Genomic DNA, 26,158 nt, shown 5'->3' with positions numbered 1-26,158 from the left:
ACAAAGTAGATGGAATACACCCAAATATGTAATGGAAACTTAGTATTTAAAAACTAAAAACAAAAAGCCTCAACAAAAAAATTTAAGGAAAAAGAAAAAATACAGAGATGAAAACTTAGGGATTGAGAGAGCAGCAACAGAAAAATTAAGAATTTTCTTAAAATTGCTTTCTCTTACTCCTTTGTATGTCCTAGAAAAGGCAATAGTCTAAAGATTCACTTCTCCCTGAGAATGGTGCTCATGCCCTTAAACAAACAGCCAGTGAAAGGAAACAATGTTTTTTTTATACACAATCTCAGCCCTCAAAGTTGTATAAATAACACTGGGTCCTTAAATACTATGTTTTAGTCCAATTCTAAAGGTTCAAATATGCAATTTTTCCACAGGTGTTGAATAAAATAAAAACAGTACTTGACAATTTGACTTAACATCTCTTACCACGTTGGTAGGGTAAATCGCCCAAAGTTGAAAGGCCAAAAATAGCACAGGTCCCCCAAATAAGCTGTTATCTTTTTAAATTAAATTTTATTGTTTTCAGTAAAGCATAACTGACACATTTTCTATCCTTTTGTTACAATGATTTATATCATGTTAAAAGCCATGCGGAAAACTGTATGTCTAATAGTACTTAATTCAATTTTGCTAAACTAATAAAAACTTCAGTCACAGGCATTAATGGATGACTGCAAAACTTTTGCCCTCTCAAATTCTTCTCACTATGTGGTATTTTAAAGCAATTTTATTTTAAAAAAGTGAGATTTTGGAACCATCACACACCATCCACCCATGTATACACTGTCTTATTTGTGACTGAGAGATACTAAGTCCTTGCTTTCTATTATCAGTAACTGTAGAATAATAAAGTAAAACTATAATAGGTAACACTTTCTAAATACAAATGGAGCTTTTTAACTTTAATAGGGAAAATGTGGCAAATAGCCCACTGTCTGGTACATGAGAACCTGATCCTGAATAGTCTTTTAGTGTTTTATCTATTGCCTATTTAGCTAGGATCACAAACAACTACCTTGAAAAAATGGTAATTGCTAGGGTCACATAAACTATGGCAGAATGTGTTTATTTTCTTAGACCTATCTCTAGAATTCATGAAACTGACAAATATGGAACTACTGCACTTCTGCCATGAATTTTAAGTCTTGTGTCCTATCTTAAATGAAGGGGAAAAACTATATTGATAATAAATGGAAACTAGTATAAACAAAACAATGAATGACCCTGAGAAAAATTAAAATATCTCATAATAATAAGAACCAAAAAGAAAAACAAGACTGCAAGCTAGAAACTTTTTCTTTTTTTTTTTAAAGAGAAACTTTTTCTTAACAGGAGTTGGGAAATTTTCTTGTTCACTCTTTTATCTTAGGTAAATAAATACTAACACTCCTTTAAAACATTAAATACACTTTGGTCCAGTGGTCTAGTGGCTATGACAAAAATGCTGATTTTTGCTTTAAAGAGTATGTAAGTGGACTACAAATTCACTGTAAAGATAAAAATGTTATAGAGATTACTGTATCATATGAAGTATATAAGGAATAAACTAAGGGATAATCAAATATTGACATAACAAAGTCATTCTTCAGAGAATGACATTTAGTGAGATCATTAAAATATTCTGAAAGTCTGCTTTTTAAAAAGGTAAATACTGTACTATAATTATAAAGCTGAATTTAAATTTGAATAATCAATCTATAAGATAAAGAGCATTACTGAATTTCATCACGCAGGCAGGCAGGGAATTCACACAAAAGATACAGTTACACTAGTGAATTATCTGCTAGAATAAAGTGTAACCACCTCATTTAATAATTTCCAGCCTTAAGGCTTTAATAATTACATGTCAATATTACTTACTGAATCTTTAAATGGAATTTTTAGAAAATTTTGCTTGCATTTTTATCTGCTGAACATGTCAAGATTAACAATAGATATAATGACTAGCTTGTTGACATGCTCTCCTACAGAAATTATTCAGAGGACAGAGGACAAAGCTCATTTATTCAACATTTACCAAGTACAATGTTAGGTACTGGGGATATAATGAAGATGACAGAAATGATTCCAGCTTTCCTGAGTTCACAATCTAGACTGAATTCCATCATTAGATTACTTTACGGTAGTTTGAAAGTTTTATAAAAACAGAAACAGCTAAAGGAATCAAATAGTAAGTTTTATATTTTATTTTTTAATTTATTTTAGAGAAAAAGAGAGAGAGAGAGTGCCACCACAAGCTGGGGTAGGGTAGGGAGAGAGAATCTCAAACAGACTCCACACTGAGCACAGAACTAGCTTGGAGCTCAATCCCAGACTCTGAGGTCATGACATGAGATGAAATTAAGAGTCAGATGCTTAACTAACTGAGCAACCCAGGAGCCCCGACTCTATATATACTAATAAAATATAAAAATCACCTTAATTCTACTTTCCAAACAAATGAAGATAATTTTTTGTTATTTCATTGCTCCAAGAGAATAGCTGGCTTTTTTGGCAGCCCAAATCAAATTCCTGTTCAGGTGACTCTTATAGCATAAGCACATGAAAACCTTTTAAAAATCCAAAATAAAGGGGCACCTGGGTGGCTCAGTGGGTTAAAGCCTCTGCCTTCGGCTCGGGTCATGATCCCAGGGTCCTGGGATCGAGCCCCACATTGGGCTCTCTGCTCCGTGGGGAGCCTGCTTCCTCCTCTCTCTCTGCCTACTTGTGATTTCTCTCTGTCAAATAAATAAAGTATTTAAAAAAAAATCCAAAATAAATTATAATTTATATAGCCTTTCTATAATTAAATATAACCTATAAGTGGTATTGAGCATTATGGGAGATTTCCAGATTACTCTGCCTCTGCCAACATAATCACCGTATCATAGCTGTAAAGATTTTTTTTTTCCAAGTTTTTATTTAAATTCTGGTTAGTTAACACATAGTGTAATATTGGTTTTAGGAGAATTTAGTGATTCATCACTTATATATAACACCCAGTGCTCATGACAAAAGTGCCTTCCTTAAGAGGTATTAACATGCTAGCAATGCAGTCTGAGCTTAAAAACAAATGAGTATGTGCAAAAGTTCTATAGATGCCTTCCTAAAAGTGAATGCATATATAAGAAACACAGGGGACAAAGGGAGATTTTTTTTCAAACATCCATTTCTCTCCTTGTGAGAATTATGGAACTACCGTTACTGATAGAAATGTCTGGGGCAGAAAAGAGATTGAGAACCTTTATTCTACTTGCTAATTTTGTCTTCCAAAAATTACTGTTACCATCAGTATGGTACTATCTTAATTCTGTTCATAATATAACAAAGGTACATTAAATTGCGAGTGGACTTTGAGTCTCACTTCCACACTCCATGATATATTTACTATTTCTAAGAGACATCAGGACTTGATACACTACTTTTTCACCTACTCTTACAAATAAGGACTACATATGATATATATTGCTCAAGCCATAAATGAGGAATCCAAATCATTGTTAGGAAGAGCAGATTCTGTGAATGTGTAAAACCTATAATTTCAATATAATGAGGCATATTTTCATATGTAGACTTTCAATGTACTAGAGCTGCACTTAACAGTTTCACAAAAATTCCACTGAGCATGCCATCATTCTAAGTCAATCAATGCTCCAATGAATCTTCTAATGAATCTAACGAATCTTGGGCTTTCCACTCACTAATCTAATGTGTAACTAAATATGTTAAGAGTTAGAACAGCTCACTTCTACTCAACTTTAAATGAGTATTAAACAGCACTTCACCAATTCAATACACAAGATAAAAAAAAACTAAACATAATGTGGTGTCCTAGATGGGATCCTGGGACATAAAAAGGACATTAGTGGAAAACTAGGGAAATAATAAAGTATGGAGTAGCAGTAATATAGAAAATGCTGATTTCCTTAGTTGTGACACACTAACTTAAAATGTTAGTAACACTAGTACCTGGGTATATGTATGGGAACTCTTTATCTTTTAAATTCTTCTATAAATCTAACACTCTTCTAAAATGAAAAGTGTATTTAAATAAAAATAGGGAGAATTCAGTCAAGAGAGGGAAACTGAATATATATGAGTATACAAGGATGACAAAAATATTCTAAATCATCCTGAGGAGAAGGGATAGGAAGAAGACAATTCTTCAAAATTAAAGGAAGGAAAGAGGGTGCCTGGGTGGCTCAGCGGGTTGAGTGTCTGCCTTTGGCTCAGGTCACAATTCTGGCATCCTAGGATCTAGTCCCGCATCCAGCTCCCTGCCCTGTGGGGAGCCTGTTTCTCCCTATGACTCGCTCTCTCTCATGAATAAATAAATAAAATCTTAAAAAAAAAAAGAAGGAAAGAGCAGAATGTGTACAAGTGGAGACAGATTTGCATGTTTGTTATTCAAAAAAATGAGGGCGGTTTCTGGTTAATGGCTTCTCCTTTATCATATAGGACATCTGTGTAGAGTGAGGGGGGAGGATTAACCAGAGAAAGACAACATAGGGTAGCCAAGCAATACTGAGGGTTCATTTTAGGCTAATGCTACTGCTGATGATGATCATACACTTATAGAAGAATCAATTAGCCCTACTATAGGTCTCTCTTCATCAGAAATTGTGATTTGTTTCTTAATTGCTACTCAAAGGATTTATATTATTTTTACTACTCTATTGGTTATACATTGCTATTAAATATGCAAAAGTATAAAGTTTTATACTTTTAGAAAGACAAGGTTAAAATTTTATATTTTATCTTGAAAATGTATTTTATTTTTTTAGATAAAAAGAGTATATTATCCAGGGGTGCCTGGGTGGCTCAGTCAGTAAGGCATCTGACTCTCAATTTTGGCTGAGGTCGGGGCGTCTGGGTGGCTCAGTGGGTTAAGCCTCTGCCTTTGGCTAGGGTCATGATCCCAGGGTCCTGGGATCAAGCCCCACATTGGGTTCTCTCCTCAGCGGGGAGCCTGCTTCCCTTCCTCTCTCTCTCTGCCTGCCTCTCTGCCTACTTGTGTTCTCTGTCAAATAAATAGAAAATCTGAAAAAAAAAAATTTTTTTTTTTTGGCTGAGGTCATGATCTCAGAGTTGTGGCATCGTGCCCTGCACTGGGCTCCATGCTTAGCACAGAGTTTGCTTGAGATTCTCTCCCTCTGCTCCTCCCCCCACTTGTGCACACTCTCTAAAATAAAAAAATTTTGCAATAAAAGGACTGTATTATCCATGGAAACATGCTCTAACACAGGGGAAGAATGTATTTCTTCTCCCATCTCCTTTCCATCCATTCCCTAACCCTTCCCCTTCATACAAAAACCTAGCGAAGAATAATTTCCTAATATACTTCAAAAGGAACCACATGGTTTAGTTTAGCAAGGTAGATAAATAATGAAAAGGGTGCATTAGTAGAAACCACAACACAACCGGCATAATCTGAAATCTATAAACCACTTTGGATCAAAAACCAAGGAAGATGAGTAGGAATACTCAACCACAATAAAAACTCCATCACTTAACATTCATTAGAGGGCACTGTTTTCCTTAATTTCATGTAGACTGGAAAAGATAGCTCATAAAGGACAGCTTTAAGAATTATGTGGTAATTAAATCATACCTTTAGTCCCAATGTGAACATTCAATAACTCCAAAATTTATCCTAAGTACTAATCTTTGATAAAAATTGATAGCCAAAAAACACTTTAAAATGGGTAATCAAATGGCAAAGGTACTTTAAAAAAAATGTCTCAGGCAGTGATACAAAACTATGGTGATCATAAACCTACATACCAAAATCCAGTTGGCACTATACTTTTACTTTATTATACAATGATGAATGTAAAATAACAACGTGCTCATGTGAGACACAGCATAAGGTAATTTTATTCTTTAGAATATGTAACCAAACCCATGTTTTTGGTGGATAAAAACATTCCATGATACAGTATGTAAAAAGAAAAATAACAACTGCTAGCAATCCAGGAATCCTCACCAACTGCTCCTCCTCCAGACACAAAGTTCAGTTGACTACCAGAGGTCCTGCCTATTTTATCTCTATGGTCTGAGGATCTGGGTTCTACTTCCCATTTCCACATGACTGCCACATCATCCCAAATTTTGAATAAATTCCTAATCTATCTCCCTGCCTCTAGTCTTTCTGTCCTTCTACTTCATTTGCACTTTTCTTGAAGCCACTGTTATGAAACAAAAATGTGATTACGTCAGCCCTTGTTTAAATCAATACCACTGAGGTCCATTACATGGGATGAATGAAGTTCAGACTCCTGCTTGGCCTGACAGCCAAAGCTTTTTACAGTTTGGATTTATCCTATTCTTTCAAGCCCTATTCTTCAATCTTATTCCACATTTACTCTTCATATCAGTTATAATTTCCCCAACATACCTACATTCATATTGTGGGTATTAGTACATCAAGTTTCCTCTGCTTAGAACACCCTTCTACTCGTTATCAACCTGACAAGTTCCTACCCATCCTTCTAGAGCCAGCTCAAGCACTCTCTCCTCTGTAAGCGTGTGATATGCAAAGTCATTTTACTTGCTTTCTCTTCTGTTGTCCCACAGCATTTTAATATGCACCTATTCTATAGGACTATAACCAAAGATATCCTTACATATACAATCACCTGAACTTATGTCAAGGCTGACACTGCAACAGGGAAAGCTGACCTTTCAATCGGTGATGCTTAATGCAACTGCAAAGGTCAACAGCCATATGCTAGGAGAAGATATCTGCAAGACATACAACTCAGTTTCTTTACACAGAATGTATAAAGAAATTCCATAGATCAATAAGAAAAAGGCAGAAAAATCAGAAGAGATGACAGACTTCAGCAGTTAAATCACAGAAGATGGTACATCTAAATGGCCACTAAATATTAAAAAGGTGTTCAGCTGAGGGACGCCTAGGTGGCTCAGTCGGTTAAGCCACTGCCTTCGGCTCAGGTCATGATCCCAGGATCCTGAGATTGAGTCCTGCGCCAGGCTCTTTACTCAGCGGGGAGCCTGCTTCTCTCTCTGCCTCTTCCTGCCACTCTACCCGCCTGCTTGTGCACTCTCTCTCTCTGACAAATAAATAAAATCTTTAAAAATAAATAAATAAAAAGGTGTTCAGCTTAGTCATCAGAAAAATGCAAATAAAACCACAATAAGGTAACACTACACACTCACCAGAAAAGCTAAAACTTTTTTTTTTTTTTAAAGACAGTATCAAAAATTGGCTAAGGAGAATAAACAGAACTGTCAAATACTGATGTGAGTGTAAATTGGTATGACCACTTTGGAAACTCTTTTGACAGTGTTTAGGAAAGCTGAACATATGCACACAATCTGATCCGACAGTTCCACTCCTAGGTATGTACTCAACAAAAATGCTTCCATATATTAACCAAAATACATGTACAAGAATGATGATAGAATCACTATTTGGTAATAGCCAAAAACTAAAAACAGCCCAAATATTTAAGTGCCCATCAACAGGAGACTGAATAAAGTACAGTATACAATGTAATACCATGCAATCGTAAGAACAAATGAACTATAACTATATGCAACAAACTAGATGAAACATGAGCATAACATTCAGCAAGAGGCCAGCCCAAAAAAAGAATACATAGTCTATTCTTCCATGTATATTGTATAATATAAACTAGAATATACATTTTTATATATTTGTATAAAATGTATTTTAATAATTTATATAGCCAATTAAAGTTCAAAAGTTTAAATATGAGTAATCAGAAATAACAAAAGCATCTTTTAAATAAGAATGTGAATGTAGTCAAGCAGAGAGAGTCAAGTATCATATGGTTTCACTTATTTGTGGAGCATAACAAAGAACATGGAGGACATGGGGAGATGGAGAGGAGAAGGGAGTTGTGGGAAATTGGAAGGGGAGATGAACCATGAGAGACTATGGACTCTGAAAAACAACCTGAGGGTTTTGAAGGGGTGGGGGGGGTGGGAGGTTGGGGAACCAGGTGGAGGGTAAGAGAGGGCACGTATTGCATGAAGCACTGGGTGTGGTGCAAAAACAATGAGTACTGTTACGCTGAAAATAAATTTAAAAAAAAAAAGAAGAATGTGAATGTATATGAAGATTTTAAAAAGTCTTGAGGTATTAAAATATACTATAAGCATTATATAAACAAAACAATGGAAAACATAGGTAAACCTAATCTTTGGCATGAGAAAGCAGGGATGTGGTTACAGATGAGGAAGTGGGAGTAGAAAGTGAACAGAGAGGTGGCAGGAGGGAGTTTCTCAGATCTGGGTAATTTTTTTTTTAAGATTTTTTATTTATTTATTTGACAGAGATCACAAGTAGGCAGAGAGGCAGGCAGAGAGAGAGAGAGGAGGAAGCAGGCTCCCTGCTAAGCAGAGAGCCCCATGCAGGGCTCAATCCCAGGACCCTGGGGTCATGACCTGAGCTGAAGGCAGAGGCTTTAAACCACTGAGCCACCCAGGCGCCCCTTAGATTTCCGTAATTTTCTTTTATTGATTTGGGTACTGGCTACAAGGTATATTAACTTTGCAAAAATACACTGAGCTATACAATTATGGTTTATGTACTTTTCAGTATTCCTAGCACATATTTATATATTTAATACTTATTCTTTACTTCTAGCATATATCAATAAAATTTTTCCAAAAACTAAAATAGACTATAGCTTAAATTATATTCCAATATATATCTTTAAACCCTTAAGAACTGGAAAGCAATAAAATCCAAAAATGAATGTAATAAAATTTGGTTATTCAAAAAGTAAATATAAAAATTAACTTAAAATGTTTACACCCAGAAAAATCAAACAAACAGATTTGATAGCATAGATATAGGAGACTGAAAACTTACTAAAGAAGCTCTACGAGACCTTCGGCTCATTGGTTGATCAAACGGTGGACTGTTTATCTGCAATTTTTCAAGATATCCATCAGGTATTCTGATATCTGCAGGCAGTGATAACCGCTTATTTAAATCCTTTAAGGAAAAAAAAGGAGAAAGAAGGTATTTGTAGGTAATCACAAATAGAAGAGATAAGAGCATTTCACTTTTGAATTCATGGGCCACTATATTATTTATTAATGATAAGTAACTGTAAGGTTTATTACAGTTTCAAAGTTATCCATGTTGACTTTATATAATACCTGAATGTAAATGCATTTACTGTAAGCAAAAGTATACAACATAGTTCTACAGAAATGGTACTCTGCAACCCAGTTATTTCCCTGTCCTTTCACTGGTAAATTCCACATGGAATTTACTTAGACATTATTATACCATGTAGGAAGATACAAAGACTACCACAAAATGTGACCACTTTAATAACTAACCAAGCAGATACTGTAAGGTTTTGTACACAACACAGTGAGACAACTGAAATCTTTTATTATTGCTGTATCAATGGAAAGAAGAAAAAATCAACAAAAATCTCAACTAAACAGCCTAACTTTACACCTAAAGAAGCCAGCAAAGAACAATGTCCAAACTTAGTAGAAGGAAATGATAAAGATTAGAGTAGAAATAAATGAAATAGGGGTGCCGGGTGGCTAGGTGGGTTAAAGCCTCTGCCTTCGGCTCAGATCATGATCTCAGGGTCCTGGGATTGAGCCCCGCATCAGGCTCTCTGCTCAGCAGGGAGCCTGCTTCCCTTCCTCTCTCTGCCTGCCTCTTTGCCTCCTTGTGATCTCTGTCAAATAAATAGATAAAATCTTTAAAAAGAAAGAAAGAAAGAAAGAAAGAAAGAAAGAAAGAAAGAAAGAAAGAAAGAAAGAAAGAAATGAAATAGAGACTCCAAAACAAACAAACAAACAACAACAACAACAACAAAAAAACAGTTCAATGAAACTAGAGCTAGTTTGTTGAAAAGATCAACAGAACTGGGGCACCTTGCTCAGCTGGTTAAGCATCCAACTCTTGATTTTTGGCTAAGGACAAGAGATGGAGCCTGGGCTTTGTGCTCAGTGGGGAGTCTGCTCCAGATTCTCTCCTCCCTCTGCCCCTCCCCTGTGTGTGTGTGTGTGCATGCTCTTCTTCTCCCTCTCTCATATAAATCTTTAAAAAAGGAAAGATCAACAAAATTGACAAACCATTACCCAGACTAAAAAAAAATTAAAATAAAAAAGAGAGAGAGGACTCAAAATCATAAAGGATAAAGGAAAAATAACTGGCTCCACAGAAAAGCTAGGAATTATAAGAGAATATTATGAAAAATTGTAAGCCAACAATTGGACAACCTAGAAGAAATGGATGAATACCTACAAACATGTAACAACCTCCCAAAACTGAATCAGGGAGAAACAGAAAATCTGAAAAGACCAATGACCAGTAATAAAATTGAAGCAGTTATCAAAAAAACTCCCAACAAACAAAAGCCCAGGACCAGACAGTTTCACAGATTAGTCCCACCAGAAGTTTAAATAAGAGTTAATACCTATTCTCCTCAAACTATTCCCAAAAAAGAGGAAAGCAAGCTTCCAAATTCATCCTATGGGGCCAGCATTACCCTGATACCAAAACCAGATAAAGACAACACACACACACACACACAGAGAGAACCACACGCCAATATCTCTAACATTGACATAAAAATCCTCCACACAACTTTAGCCAACCAGATCCAACAATACATGAAAAAAATCAGGGGTTCCTGGCTAGTTCAGTTGGTAGGGCATGCAACTCTTGATCTGAAGGTCATGAGTTAAAGTCCCATGTTGGGAACAAGCCTAATTTAAATATGAAAAAAATTTAAATATATATACACATGTCATTCACCAAAATTAAATGGGATTTATTCCAGGGATATAAGGGTGGCTCTTAAAAGGTGGGGGGGGAGGGTATTTCTATTCTATTTACTTGTAAAATGTGAACTTGGGAGAAACTTAAAAGGGAATCTTGCATATGCTGTCACACGAAGAAACATAAATCCTATAAGATATAAATCCCTATTATCTATAATATAGCCAAAGTATAAAACAAATCTGAGATATATAGGAACTATGTAAATGTTTACTGAGAGATATATGACTCAAGTACAGAAATATATACCATATTCCCAAATGGTAAGACTAAATAATGAAAAGATAATTGTTCTCCCATATTAATTTTACATTTTAGATAATCCCAAACAAACCACAATAACATTATTATTAGAACAAAATATTTAAAATCTATCTAGAAGCATACACAGAAACTAATATCCAAAACATTCTAAGTAAGAATACATATGTGTATGCAAGATGTGGAGGATGTTAAGAAAGAAGTCTTTTCTGCTATAATAATATATGAAAGTAAAAATATCATCAAGAGACTGTCACCTTTGGGGCAAAATATAAATACAGCTAATGGAAGAATGAGAAAGTTCAGATAAAAATCCTAATAATAAAAAAACTTTTAAACCTATGATTAAAATTATATTTGTATACCTGATAAATGTATTCTATTCTTCTATTATTATATCATATATTATTCTATTATGATATAATTTATAGTGATATGAACAGATACCAAGTTGATCTCAAGAGCTGAAAATATTAATTTATCATTTAGAAAGCTGATACTGTTTTTACTGCTCTTTATCTGATTTAGAAGCAATCTTTTATCAATGAAAATGCAATCAACCAATAGGGACAGACACCCCAAGCACTGTAATCTCAACTCAAAAGCACCAAAAAAAAAAAATAATAATAATAATAATATTTTTAATTCAAAACAAGCTCAACTGTTTTGAAGAAAACTATTTTAATCTATAATATATACTGAAATAACATTCATAATCAATTTTGATATTAAGGTTATACATGAGGTATTAATTCTTTTATATGAAGACATAACTTGTATGTTCTATAGAAATTAGTAGGTATAATAATCCATAAAGGAAAGGATACCTATATTTATAATATAAAGCAAAAAAAAAAGCTGGTGCTTATTTTATATATATACATTTTAAAATCTGTAATATTTATAAAATATTAAGTATCCAGATGAGCCTCAAAAATATAATTAAAATCCTATTTTCTGAAAAGAAAAAAAAAACCACTTTGCTAAAGTATCATTCTGAATTTCCAGTATTTTTGAAAATTCACATTTCGCTTACAGAGACCCTACATGTGTTTTGCAGACTGTTAAATACAATTAACATATACTTGCCTTGGGATAGTAGATAATTAGAAGAAAGGAAATATTCACAAGACTATTCTTTACTAATACAAAGAAACAATTTTCTTTCTTTTTTTTTTTTAAGATTTTATTTATTTGACAGACTGAGAGAGATCACAAGTAGGCAGAGAGGCAGGCAGAGAGAAAGGAGGAAGCAGGCTCCCCGCTGAGCAGAGAGCCCGATGTAGGGCTCGATCCCAGGACCCTGAGATCATGACTTGAGCCGAAGGCAGAGGCTTAACCCGCTGAGCCACCCAGGCGCCCCAACAATTGTCTTTCTTAATACAACTTTCTTACACATTTGTCATGTGCCTTCATATTTACTATTTGATGTATATGTGTATTCATACACACAAACACACATACGCAGGCGTATGGTTACCTCCATTGAGATCCGTCTATGTATACGATTTCTAAGACAAACGCCCGTAGGTGACTGTACTTCATCAGATGATGTTCCAGAAGCTTGGTCACTCTCACCATCTGATCCCATTTTTAGATTTTCATGAACAATATCTGTATCACAAAATGAAACATCATTTATCTTAAAGAGAGGCATTATACCTTACTATATCACACAATTTATTATCAACACAATTAAGATATAGACAGCCAACACATAAAATCATAACAAAGTTTTTTACATTCTGGTTGCTCTATGTAGCTAATAGATCCAAATGTAACTCAGATGTCTTGAAACATTACTTAGAAACCTTTCACACTCAGATTATGAAAAACTATGCAAACAATTAACATCCAAGTTATTATCAAGAGCTGAATAATAAAATTACAGACTGGAAATACCACAAGGATTATTTAGTCAGTTCTCTCATTTTCCAGATCCTGGAACTGAGACTTTGAAAGGTTAAATGATTTTTCAAAGGTTACACAGCCTAGAGGCAGAGCTAAAATAGAAACCTGGTCTTCTGCCTTTTATTTAGCTTAGTATTTTTTCTGTAAAATAATGTGCCACTGGGTCTACAGCCAAATGATCTACTTCTTTGAATATGCTTAAAAAAAAAAAAAGTTTTCAAAGCCACTAATGCAGCTTCCCCTCTCCACAGTGTTAAAAATTTAAAAATATCTTAAAAATTCAAAAATTATTTTCTAAATATCTATTTAACTACAGAAATAAGTTTGTGACCACCAAAAATCTATTTGGAGGAAAAAAATATATTTAAATTACAATACAAAGTGGCATCATTCTTTTATCATTATTATTATCATTAAAGATAAAAGTTAAATGGGAGTAGAGAGGAGGAAGATTAATTCCATCTGGTAATATTAAAAACAAACTTATATACTTGTATATACCTGCTCCATATTTGCATTTGTCAATCATCCTGTAATTCATCTAGCAAGAGTTGCACACCAGAAACAAATGCTAGATATCAAACACATCTCTCACCACAGTTCTCTTTATACAATTATTCATCCTCCCAAAAGTATCATATTGTTTCATGCTAGAGTTCTTTGACACAACACACTGTCCCCCCCCCCCTTTTATCCATAAGAGACACCTTTCCCTAATTTACCAACTTGGTGAACTCATACTTATTTTTCAGAACTATGTTCATTTGTCATCACTCAGTGAAATCCTTTCTACTCTCAGACACAGATGACTATTGTGTCCACACTCACCACATCCACTGCACTGAAGTACATTTTTTGGTTTCAGATGATTTTGTACCAAGTTATGAGATCCTTGCGGCCAAGACTTAGCTTATTCACTTTTATATTCCCCCAAATGAACAAAGTTCCTGGTGTTTGGAAGGTGCTCAACTAAATAATCCAATAAAGTGAATATTAACTACACATCAAAGAATGCAATAGATAACTGTACTTCTTCTTTCAACGAAATGTTATATGAAATACCAGCATGTAAAACAAAATAGTATTTTATAGTTACAAATTTGTATTTTTAATGAATATTTGCTTTATGAAAATGAGAACTGTTTAACAGAAAACTGAACTCAAGGATCTTATCAAATCAGTCTTAAAATTCCTATATTTTTGGTTTCTGTCTTCGTAACCATTATTATTATTATTTTTTTTTTAGAGAGAGAGAGTGCATGTGTTGGGGAGGGGGCAGAGGGAGAGGTAGAATCTTAGGCAGATTCCACACCCAGTGCAGAGCCAAACAGGGGGCTCGATCTCGTAACCCTGAGATCATGAAATCAAGTCAGATGCCTACCCAACTGAGCCACCCAGGTACTCCTTGATAACCCATTATTGAGAAAATTCTTACACTGATAAGCAGTTACAAATATGATAGTTTATAACAGACTGATATAATTTAAGAATATCCTCCCATTACATAAAGATCTCTGGAAAAATTTTACGTGAAGATTTGAACAAAAAATTAACTTGGCAATAAAATGTAATGGTAACTGATTCCTAATTTGATGGTATACAATACATATGAGTCTAAGTGTTCTTTTCTGTCACACTTTTAAAATGTTAAAGATAATTTGACCATGCCTTCTATTTCTGGGAGAATCTGAAACCTTCCTCAAGGAAATGTTGAGTAAAATGTAATAATATTTTAAAATGTATAGCTGAGTTTGCAAGAATTTGTGCATAATACCAAGGAAGAAAAGACAAAGAGAACTGAGAGTCAAAAGCTATTATGTATAGATTGACTCTGTTATTCTCTCACGGAGGGGTCGTAGATCTTGGTAAGAAGGTGTCCAGGTTTAGCTGCCATACAGGGATAAAAGGGGAAGTGTCAGATGTCCAAGGTGCAAGTGAGAGTTTCCTAAAGGCAGGCATGAGACTCTCAAAGTACTAAAAGGGCAGACTTAAATCTGTTCTACTGCAAAAGGACTACAAAGGAGCATATGAACCTCAGACTATGAATAAATACTTGAGTACCACCTGACTCAACCAAGAAATTGTTCATGTCATTAACGAACAAGTATAGTTCCAACATGAGTATCAGTATTTTCATTTCCATTAATAAGAAAAAAGTGAAACAATGAAGGCTTATGTCAAAATTTCACTCATTTGTCACTGGTGTGAGCAACTTCTTCGCTGAATCAGGTAATAGTTTTTGAGTACTGAGAGAATATTTACTTCTCAGATGGCTCAATTTTGTGCCATTCACAACTGTAAAAGCTACAGATACAACAAACACTTTCAATATTACTTTCTTAAATTCAGAACCAAAATCAGCAAATATGACCTATTTTTATATAGTTACTAAGCTAAAAATATTTTCTATATCATTAAAGAGTTATTTTAAAAAGAAGAATATGCAACAGAGACCATATGTGGCCCACAAAACCTGAAAAATTTTACAATCTGGACCTTTGCAGAGAAGTATGCCAATCTAGACAACATAACAAGAAATCAAGTCCTGATCTGAAGTATTATCCAATTTCTGTAAGGTAAACACTCCCTTCATGGCCAACATGACTACCACTGAGTATGGAATTGGGAAGAAACGTATAAACCATTACATAAAATTTTGACTATTACAGATACAATAGAAATAACCCCAAAAATAAAGGTATTAGTGAAGTGTAGTAAAATAATTTGGAAATAGTGACTTTTAAGGATTCATTACTTTTGTTTTTAATTAGTTTACTTAATTATAGGTTTTTAACATTTAAATTTTAATAATTGCTATATTTAATAACCAGCTTGCAAAATTCCTGAAAATTTAACAATCATCCCTCATGAAACACTGTGAGCTAACTCCAGCACACCATTCCATAGGGTTAAACCTATAAGGCTACATACATTTCCCCATAGGTGAAACCCCACTATAAATAAAAGCTCATATTCCTCAAATTAACAAAACACAAGAGGAAATAACCTGCCATAGCAAAGGAAGCAGATAAAGCAAGAAATAAAAACCTCAGAAACTTAAGTAAATGTCAGGAGACTATAAAACCATTATTTTAAAATGATTTTAAAAATCAAAACGTGATAGTAAGATGCTATCAAAAAAGACCAGAGAGATAAACAGAAACCTGCAGGTATGCATTTTTCCTAAATACTTAGAATGGAATAGTGACATAGGAATAGCAACTAGGGGACAATCATGTATATGAATCATTGCACTGGGCTGTACGGTGATAATCTGAAGTTACTATGGTATGACCCTAAATTAAGCACCATCTTGAGATGCCATTCATCTTGAAATCTGGCATCCATCTCCTAGGGGTTTTGTTTTCTTCCTGATAGATGGGTTTTCAAGTATTACTCCTCTGTAGTGTCAATACTAGTACCTATCTATAGCCTTCCATCTTTGTGCTATCTCTGTTATTTTCAACTTGATCTTTATTTTACAAAAAGAAAAAAAATCAGATAATAAAGGCCGGATGACTTCCATACAACCATAACAATAGCGGGATGCCTGGGTGGCTCAGACGTTTAAGCGTCTCCCTTCAGCTCAGGTCATGATCCCAGGGTTCTGGGATCAAGCTCTGCACTGGGTTCCCTGCCCAGCGGGAAGCCTGCTTCTCCCTCTCCACTCCCCCCTGCTTCTGTTCCTTCTCTCACTGTGTCTCTGTCAAATAAACAAATAAAATCTTTAAATAACAACAACAATAAAAAACAATAGCTACGTATAGTACATGACCTACAGTCAGAAAGTTAAAAAAAAAGACCATTAAATTACCTAATCTGCTTCCATTTCTGGGCATTGCCATGAAGGATCCAAGGCTTCCTCCAATAACGCTATGTGGTCTCCGCAATGGGGGCTTCTTGAAGGACCCTGTGTACTGGTGGAGGAAGGAATGCATACTGTGAGAGGTTGGAGGCCTGCCATTCTTCACAATAGGCTCTGTGGTTCACAGTATCCAAAATCATTCCATTAACAGCCCAAGATCCAGGATCACATGAGAAGGATTGAGAAAGCAAAACAGAAAACAAAAGGTTTATGAGATCAGTAACATTTAAGAATTCTTTGGCTATCTATACAAAGAACCAGAATTAAAATAATTTCCATGAAAAAATAGAGAAAATGCTTTAATATTTGAAATTGGTTCAATCACTTAAGTATCCACTTCTTTTATAATTAAAATTGGTTAGCATTCACAAAACTAACACAGCCCATAGATTTTATCCATTTGCTTATTTTAATATATCCCAAGCTTGTTTCCAAACTACCCCTACATTTACTAACTGCCTCATATATGCCTTATAATTAGGCATGCTATAGAATATAAAGACATAGTCCTGACCTAAAGGCATTTATATCCTTCCCTTCTAGACATTCAAAAGGTATATCAGTTAATAGATAAACACAGAAGTACTTAAGCATGTATCTAGAGGTTTATTACCCCAAATGTGGGACTTTTTTTTTTTTTTTTAAAGATTTTATTTATTTATTTGACAGAGAGAGAGATTACAAGTAGGCAGAGAGGCAGACAGAGAGAGAGGAGGAAGCAGGCTCCCTGCGGAGCAGAGAGCCCGATGCGGGGCTCGATCCCAGGACCCTGAGATCATGACCTGAGCCGAAGGCAGCGGCTTAATCCACTGAGCCACCCAGGCGCCCCCCAAATGTGGGACTTTTAATATAAAGTTTTTTTTTAAGAAATCACAGACTTATAAACAAGCAGAAACATTTAGAAAATATATAATACTTAAAAGTTATTTAATTATAAATAGGAGAAATCCTGTTTGTAATGCTTATGAGGAATTTCATGATTGCCTTCCACCTCTAAACAAGAGCTCTAATATAGGTTAAAGACATGATGAAGTCTTCTATGACAAAAAATTAGCCTTTTGTATTATAATTATGTTTTACTGGTAGTAGCTAAGGAATTTTAGAAGGAACTAGGCTTCTCTGAATATCTTTTCTCTTCTAAAATGGAGCCAGCTCTTCTTTTGTAGCTGATCATCAGGAGTAAGAATATCTCCTGATGTGGGTATTTCCCCCACCTGTAAAGCTTTATCAGACACCAAGAACAAGAAGATGAAGTGGCCTGCACCTATACAGATAAGGGCTGCATAAAAGAAGATGGGAAGAAGAGGATGGGGTCAAAGCGTCCTCAGGGCTCAAATAGAGCCCAAATTATCTAATTTGCGGAGAATACCAGACTGGAAAAAAGAAAAGTACCTAATTTGTAATAGATAACATCTGTCCAAAGCATCCCATGGCTTATACATTCCTTGGCAGTTGCTGGCTGATCAAGGATGTGGGGGATCTTAACTTAAGCCTAGTAAAATAACCAATGATTTAATAATGAATGGGGAAGTGGCATCTGAAACAAATCAAAAATTAAATATTCAGCGTAGGATACAAGCTAGAATATGTAAGAAAAAATTTTCTCTTTCTAGGTTATAGTATTTCATATCTGGAATCATATGAAATACAGAAATAATCTGTCTATAGACATATTTTAGTTGCTCTGTAAAGTTATCCTGGGGATTAGAGCTTTACAGTCTTAAGGAATACAGGAGGGAAAAAAGGAGAGCATAAAAACATTCAATTATTTAGAGGACATTTATTTATTGTATGCCTACCATTTCAGGTCCTGGGCATTAACAAGTGAACAAAACAAGCAAGCTACTACTCTCTAAGATTCTAAGATCTTATGGAGGGGAAACAAGTAAGAAACTAATGAATAATAAAAACATCAGATATGATAGCTAATATACAAAAGAGACGACAGAAAATAAAGGAGTAGCTATTTTACACTGGATACTGAGTAAAGTTCTCTCTGTAGAAGTATTTTTGACAGAGACAGAAATGCAAGAAAGAGCCAATCTTGGGAAGATAGGTGATGGTGAGTTAAAAGATATTCCAGATGATAAAGCTACTGCAAAGTTGACATGTGGCAGGAGTTTGACCTGCTAGATCCTCAAACTTAAGCATGTTTCAGTACCACCCTGAGAGACTTGTTAAAATACAAGACTGCTGGGCTCTACCCCCAGACCTCCTGACTCAGTATATCTGACACAGAATCCAAAAATGTGCATCTCTAACAAATTCTCAGGTGACACTGACGTTGCTGGTCCGGGGATCAAACTCTGAAAACACTGTGTTAGAGGAACACAGAAAAGGCAAGTGTAGCTGTACTACATATATTTAGTGAGGTCAGAGAGATAAGCATGTTTGTATGTAACCATAAAAGTTCAAATTTTATTCTGAAATTGGAATCAGTTATGGTAGCTTTGAAACAGGCAATAATATGATCTCATTCATGTTTTAAAAACATCATTCTGAGGGGCACCTGGGTGGCTCAGTGGGTTGAAACCTCTGCCTTCAGCTCAGGTCATGATTCCAGGGACCTGGGATCGAGCCCCACATTGGGCTCTCTGCTCAGCGGGGAGCCTGCTTCCTCCTCTCTCTCTCCCTGCCTCTCTGCCTACTTGTGGTCTCTATCTGTCAAATAAATAAATAAAATCTTGAAAAAAAAAAACAAAACATCATTCTGAGAGGTAGGTATGGTGGGACGTAAGAGGTGATATAATTATAAAGAGGTAGCATGAAAGGGATCTCTTTCTGATAATGGAATACTTCCTTATCCTGACTGCAGTGACGGTTATACAAATCTACACTTGATAAAATGACAAAAACTATAATGACATTTATTCCAGTATTAATTTCATGGGTTTGATAAAGGTCTACAGTTAAGAAAGATGTAACTAAGGGAGGGAACTGAGAGAAGGGCACAAAGAACCTCTCGATACCACATTTGCAACTTACTTTGAATCAATAATTATTAAAAATGTTTAAAAAATTTTAAACATCACTCTTGCTGCTGTTGGAGAACAGATGAGAGAGAATCAACAGAGGGGAAACGGAAGGAAGAGACTATTACAGTCTGGCCTGGCCTGGAATGGAGAGAAGTAGGCAAATTTAGGATATATTATAAAGATAGAACCAAATGGCTAGCAGACATGGCTGCAAAATTACTTTCATACATACTCTCCCATCCAGCTTTTAGTAAGGACCTATATTAAAAAACATCTATCTAAAGAAAAATTTTAAAGCTACAATAGCTGGAAACATGTTATCAAGCATATAAATGACTATCATTAATAATTTTTAAAAATTATTTACATAGTAAATACAAAGGAAACTAGAATGGCAGAAAAGGGGAGAAGGGGGAAACAGAACAGTGAAGGAGAGAGAAAAATCAAGGATAATTACTGATTTTTTAGTTTTAAGTGGTTTAGGCTAAGTGAAGGAAGTTGGAAAAGAAGCACATTTGGGGGGAAGGAAATCAAGAATTCTGGTTTGGTAGTATTAAGTTTGACTCTTATTAAACACTTATGTTGGAGAAGTCAACTAATATCTGGATATGAATCTAGAGATCCAGACAAAAGTCCTGACCAGAAGTATAGATTTAAAGTAGTTGGTATACACATATTATCAGAAATCATGGGACTGAACAACGTCAGCCCAAGGAGAGTATACAGAAAGGAGAAAGGGCCCATGAATCATAAAATATTCCAACATTTCAAGAGTATGACAATAATAAACTGGGCAATTCATGAAGTTAATATGCTGCATTTTAAAAAATGGAAATTTTTAAGACATCATGCTAAGTGAAAGAAGTCAGACACAAAAAGACAAATATTGTATGATTCCACTTATAAGAGGTACCCTGAACAGGCAAATTCACAGAGACAGAAAGTAGAATGTTGTTACCAGGGACTGAGGGAAGGAGAGAACAGAGAGCTATTATTTAATAGGTATAGAGTTTCAGTTTGGAATGATGAAAAAGTTCTAGGGATAGATGGTGGAGATGTGATGGTTGCATAACAATGTGAATGTACTTAATGCCACTAAAACCAGAAACTTCAAAATGGTTAAAATAGTAAATTACACATTATGTATAATTTAACATTATTTTTTAAAGTAATGGAAATCTATATGAAAAACAGCAGATCTTTCTTATTCTACAAAGTACTTAGTTCAAAGTAAGACTTCCCAATGATTTTTTAACATCATAACATGTCAATCACTATGATTTTATGCATCTTATTCTTTGGATCTTCTGATTATGTGAACTACTCTGAGCAGGAACATACAATTTAGTAGCCCATCCTGTACTCTTCGTCATTCCCTACTCCTTCCTAATCCTGCTCTTATAAACACTGTTAATAATCAGATCCTAGTCAGATCCTAGACACATCCATAGTCTGTGCTTTCAACCTCATCCTCTCATGGACCTTTGCTATTTGTAGGAGTTAGGCACTACTTACAATTTATATGTCATCCACTATTGTAAAAAACTGTCACTGCTATCATGTATCAGATCAGAAGAAAGGAAACAACCTGTGAGTACAACAAAGTTTCATAACATCCATCAACTAGGCTTGCTGACTCTAAACATCGTGATAAACTGACCCAGTGCACAGACTGAGTAATAAAGAAAAGAAACTGGACTATCTGGAAAACTACATTTCAAGCTTTGTTTGCCTTTTAAGGTTTCTTCAGATTCTAAATAATCATGAGAAGCGGCATTCTGTTAAGTTTTATTAGACTTCCTAATAACATTAAGATGCAGTTTTCTTAGTTGAAGAATTTCAGTTGTCAAAAAAAAGTAATTTTTGGTATAGCTGCAGTTGAATATATATATTCAGCTGTATATAAATATATATATAGTTGAATATATATAAATAATATATATAAAATAAAACACTTTTTTTAGTGTAACTGTGATTTATTTTCCATCTCATATTTAAATTGTCACCTATTGCTCTCATCAAATTCAGTAATTTTAATATATCTTCTCATCAGAGTAAGGTTAACTACTTAGACAAGATCCTGAAATATCTTAACTTTCTATGGTATGTCTAAAATACTATTAAGACATTCACTGGGGTGGCTGGGTGGCTCAGTCAGGTTAGGCATCTCACTCTTGATTTTAGTTCAGGTCATGATCTCAGGACAATGTGACTAAACCCCATAGATTCTTCCTCTCCTTCTGCTACTCTCTCCACCCTCTCCTAAAAACAAACAAAAAACAAAACCAAAAAACCCTACAGGGCTTAATAAAAATACCAAGAATTCAAAGGGGGTTTGAAGGAGAATTAAAGATCTCCTGGTACAAAAAGTAAGACATAAAACTGTCTTTTGAGTTTTGACCCAAATGCAAGATGTGTCCACTTCCTACATGTAAGTTATATCCAAATTATTACTATTTTTTAAATTTTCTACGGAACTCATCTATTTCTCCTCTCCCCTATTACAACTAGCCAGACAGACTTGAGTAAATAATGATCCTCTGAGAAAAGAGAGAAACTGAGGCTTGAGCAAGATAACTTACTTACTCAGTCAGAGTCATACAACTAAAGAGGGTGTAAGTGTGTTAGTGTATCCCAAATTCTAATCCATGACTTCTAACTTAAAGTCTAGAGCCCGTTATATTGTATCTTTCCCTCTCTCACAACAAAGACATCTACATTCAGCAGAAGTGGGTAGGGGTATTCATTCATGTTTTCACCCACAGCCACAAATTTCTAACAGAAGAATTTCAGGTACAGGCAAGAAAGGCTTGCCAGAGAATGTGTACTTCATGACATACTGGCAGTCATTCCTCTAACTCCTTCCTTGTTATTATTAGGACATCCCTAGGGTTATTTCAGTTTTGAATATGCAGCCTTGTTCTATAAATTTCATCAGGATTTTACATTTTAATCCACTCAATCAAAGAAGCTCTTTTCATTTTATATCAACATCTGTGTACTACTACAGAACTGCCAAACATGTGAAAAACATGTGAAATGTTATATGCCGATCTACTATTAAGTGTGCTAAATATTATGGATAGATCCTGCAGTAAATATAGAATAAGGAGAGTAAGATTCACTCATGTCATGAACCTTGTAATCTATGGTCCACATGCATATACAATGTTAAAAAGCTATGATGAAACCTCAAACAGGAATTTCACAAACTTACACTTTTAAGCTGTATTAACTTAGGTTAACTTAAACATAGTTATTTAACAACCAGGATAATATTATAGAAATTATTCTTATTTAAGAGACAATAAAAAAAAATAGAAAGATAAACAGGATAGGAGAATCCACAAAGGTTAGAGACTAGGTATAGTAACACTCCTGGAGTAAAAATGAAACACTCCAATAAGTAAGTAAGCAAAAGTCACATCTTCTGTTTCCTAAGTGAACCAGAGAACAAGACAAAGAAACAAACAAAAGGAGCTATTAGGAACTTATCGGAAAAGTAAATTCATATTCAATTTATAAAGTAATTAAAAGGGGGAAGCATCTCTCCTTCCCTCCCCTCCCCAGCCCCCAAATACTTACCATTATCCTTGCTACTGTTTTCTTCAATAGTCATTTGTTCTGCCAATTCAGACAATGATTCATCAATAGTCTGGCTTCCTCGAAGAGTGAGGGATAGCCTTCTCTTAAATTTTTTCATCCTATCAACTGACTGTGACTTGAAATATCCTAAAAGAACAGAACAGAATGAAAACAAAATTAAAGCTCTTAAATATTTTAAAGCTTAAGAAAAATGTCATTCTGAGTTTACTGAGAATCTTCCAAACAGGAATATAAAAAGGAATTCTCATGCCCACCAAACATCACAAAATCCAACCCCATCAAGATCTAGTCACTTTGATTAATGCTATTTTTATGCCATATCACCAGTAGAGCAGGGGATTTTACAAAACTAAATTAAAATGCAGGTTTGCACATCACAATCGAATTTAGAAGGATTAGAAATTTTCCTAAAATGTGTTTTTTAAAAACCAATATAGTTAAAATATCAATATTATTTTGATGCATAAGTCCCATCATTATAAATGTCAACCATCACATTGGAAGCAGTATTATTTTATATATAAATGGGGGAATAGGAGAAGTGAAAGGGGCTGGAGAGAAAATAAAGAATGATATTTGACAAATATTAAATAGCTCCAACAGGTATTTTCTTTTTTAAGTTCTTATTTAACCAATATATTGCATTTTTGTTCCCCGTCCCCCCCACCTTGGTCAGCTGTTAGGAACCTCTCTTCCTGTTATCCTAACAATGCCAAGTTTTAGAAGGAAGAATGAAAGCCAAATTCATAGCACTAAATGCATACCCAGTACTATATACACTTTCATAGCACTTAATTCATTTAGTCTTCTTAACTCTGAAGAGTAGACTATCTATAGCAGCTACAATATCTAATTTTCACAAATAAACTAATAACTTCGGAAAAGTTCCCTGGCTGAAGTCAAATGGACAATAAATAATAGAGTTGAGATTTAAAACTAGGATTATCTTTTCCTCCACAATTTAACTTCTCTGAAATTAGGATATAAAATATAATTGAAAAAAAAAAAAAAAGACAGCCTCTTTTTTCCTTAGTGGTACATACAGCACTGGTACGATTCATAGTAGAGTCTCAAATAAAATCAAACAAGGGATTTGCTGCCAAAACAAATTCCTCAGTAATTTACTTGCAACTTCTTTTCTAATTCACTATTTCTTACTTGGGATAAGGAACTTTACCAGATTACAAACATAATATAACCACTAGCCCAACTAAAAGCATGAGCCTTTTAACTCCCCTAAACTAAATACATGTTTTACCATCCAGCTCTGGGCAGCTCCTTTGAATCTCTAAGTATTTTGCTTATTTTCTCACTCTAAGGTCTACAGAAGTAGCTAAATATGCTGAACGAGTGAACTCTACATAAGGTGTTATATGAATAAATTTTATTGGCTCTAAGGCTGAGGGGAGAGTACTGAGTAGAAATTGGTAAGTGACAATATTATATTTTACCAACTACTTTTTACATACTTATTAAAAAATTCATAACAAAAATGTTAAAAAACCACACACATTAAAATAGCAATAGTGTAGTGTAACTACACTCTAATGAGGACTCTTTTTATCCTTAAGCACTAATACAACTGCTATTTTTTGGTGAGATACTGAAAAGCCCCTCTTCCTTAGAAAAGGACAAATCCATGGTACTGAGTATGATATACTAAGTTATCTTCCAGTTGACTAATCCTCTTTTTAGCTGTCTCTAATCAAGTTAAAACCATCTATAGTTACTATATTTTTCAGTTCTAGAATTTCTATTTGATTCTTTCCTATAGATTCCTACTCTCTAGTTACATTCTCCACCTTGCTATCTATTTTTGTGAATAGATTTTCATACTCTAAAGCTCTTGTCTGTAATGTGGAGTCTGCATAACCTATTTCTATTGTTGACTTATCTCTGTTGGTCTTGTGTATGCCTAGTAATTTTTATTTATTTATTTATTTTTTATTTTATTTATTTGACAGAGAGAAATCACAACTAGGCAGAGAGGCAGGCAGAGAGGGAAGAGGAAGCAGGCTCCCTGCGAACAGAGAGCCCGACCTGGGGCTCGATCCCAGGACCCCAGGATCATGACCTGAGCCGAAGGCAGAGGCTTAACCCACTGAGCCACCCAGGCACCCCGCCTCATAATTTTTAATTGAATGTTACACACTGTATGTAATGACTGCATGAAAATAGGTATGAAAAAGTATAGAGGCTCTAGATTATGTTACCTTCTTCCAGAGATTATTTAATTTTTTTCTAACAAGCAGTCAGAGTAGGAGCAGATCACCTTAATCCAATCAAGGACTGAGCTGGCATGAGACTGGCTTTCAAACACCATTAATACTGGTCTACCTCTGATTTGTTCCCACTTTTAGTGTGCCCCCTTCAAAAGATTCCAGCTACAACCCTAGGGCTAGAACAACAACAACAAAAAAACTATTGAAAGCTCCACTCAACTTCCTCAGTTGCTTTTTTGTTTATCCCTTCTACAATGTTCTGCTTTCATTGTCTTACCCAAAATAACTTAGTTAGAAAACACCTCAAGAGGGAAACCAGCACGGAATATATCTCCCCTCCCTCCTGAATCTTAACTCCTCAAGGTGTGACTAACTTCAAAGCTTGACAATGCCTTCAAACTCATTTTTTCCCTACATGTCAAATAGTTCTCTGCAGGGTATGTAGTATAATATAAGTTGCTCTGTAATAGGCAAAAATGGAAGTGCAGGTGTGGATTAAAAGAGATCATATATTTGT

At 34.8% G+C, this 26,158-nt stretch overlaps 1 protein-coding gene across 3 annotated transcripts in view; it reads right to left on the bottom strand.

The window, feature by feature from the left end:
• Positions 1–26,158, bottom strand: part of CDK17 (cyclin dependent kinase 17) — a 116,133-nt gene that overhangs the window by 18,374 nt on the left and 71,601 nt on the right. For all 3 annotated transcript variants that reach the window (XM_046010837.1, XM_046010835.1, XM_046010836.1), the window contains exons 2-5: positions 23,399–23,545; positions 16,788–16,952; positions 12,543–12,676; positions 8,858–8,983 (exon numbers count right to left, since the gene is read on the bottom strand). In XM_046010837.1, the coding sequence (XP_045866793.1) occupies positions 8,858–8,983; positions 12,543–12,676; positions 16,788–16,952; positions 23,399–23,516 (543 nt within the window). In that variant the 5' untranslated portion in view covers positions 23,517–23,545. The remainder of the gene's footprint in view (positions 1–8,857; positions 8,984–12,542; positions 12,677–16,787; positions 16,953–23,398; positions 23,546–26,158) is intronic.

This window comes from Meles meles, chromosome 7, assembly GCF_922984935.1.
Source record: "Meles meles chromosome 7, mMelMel3.1 paternal haplotype, whole genome shotgun sequence".
NCBI classification, from domain to species: domain Eukaryota; kingdom Metazoa; phylum Chordata; class Mammalia; order Carnivora; family Mustelidae; genus Meles; species Meles meles.
The sequence above is the reverse complement of the archived record's forward strand: the minus strand, read 5'-3'. Positions and strand labels throughout refer to the sequence as shown.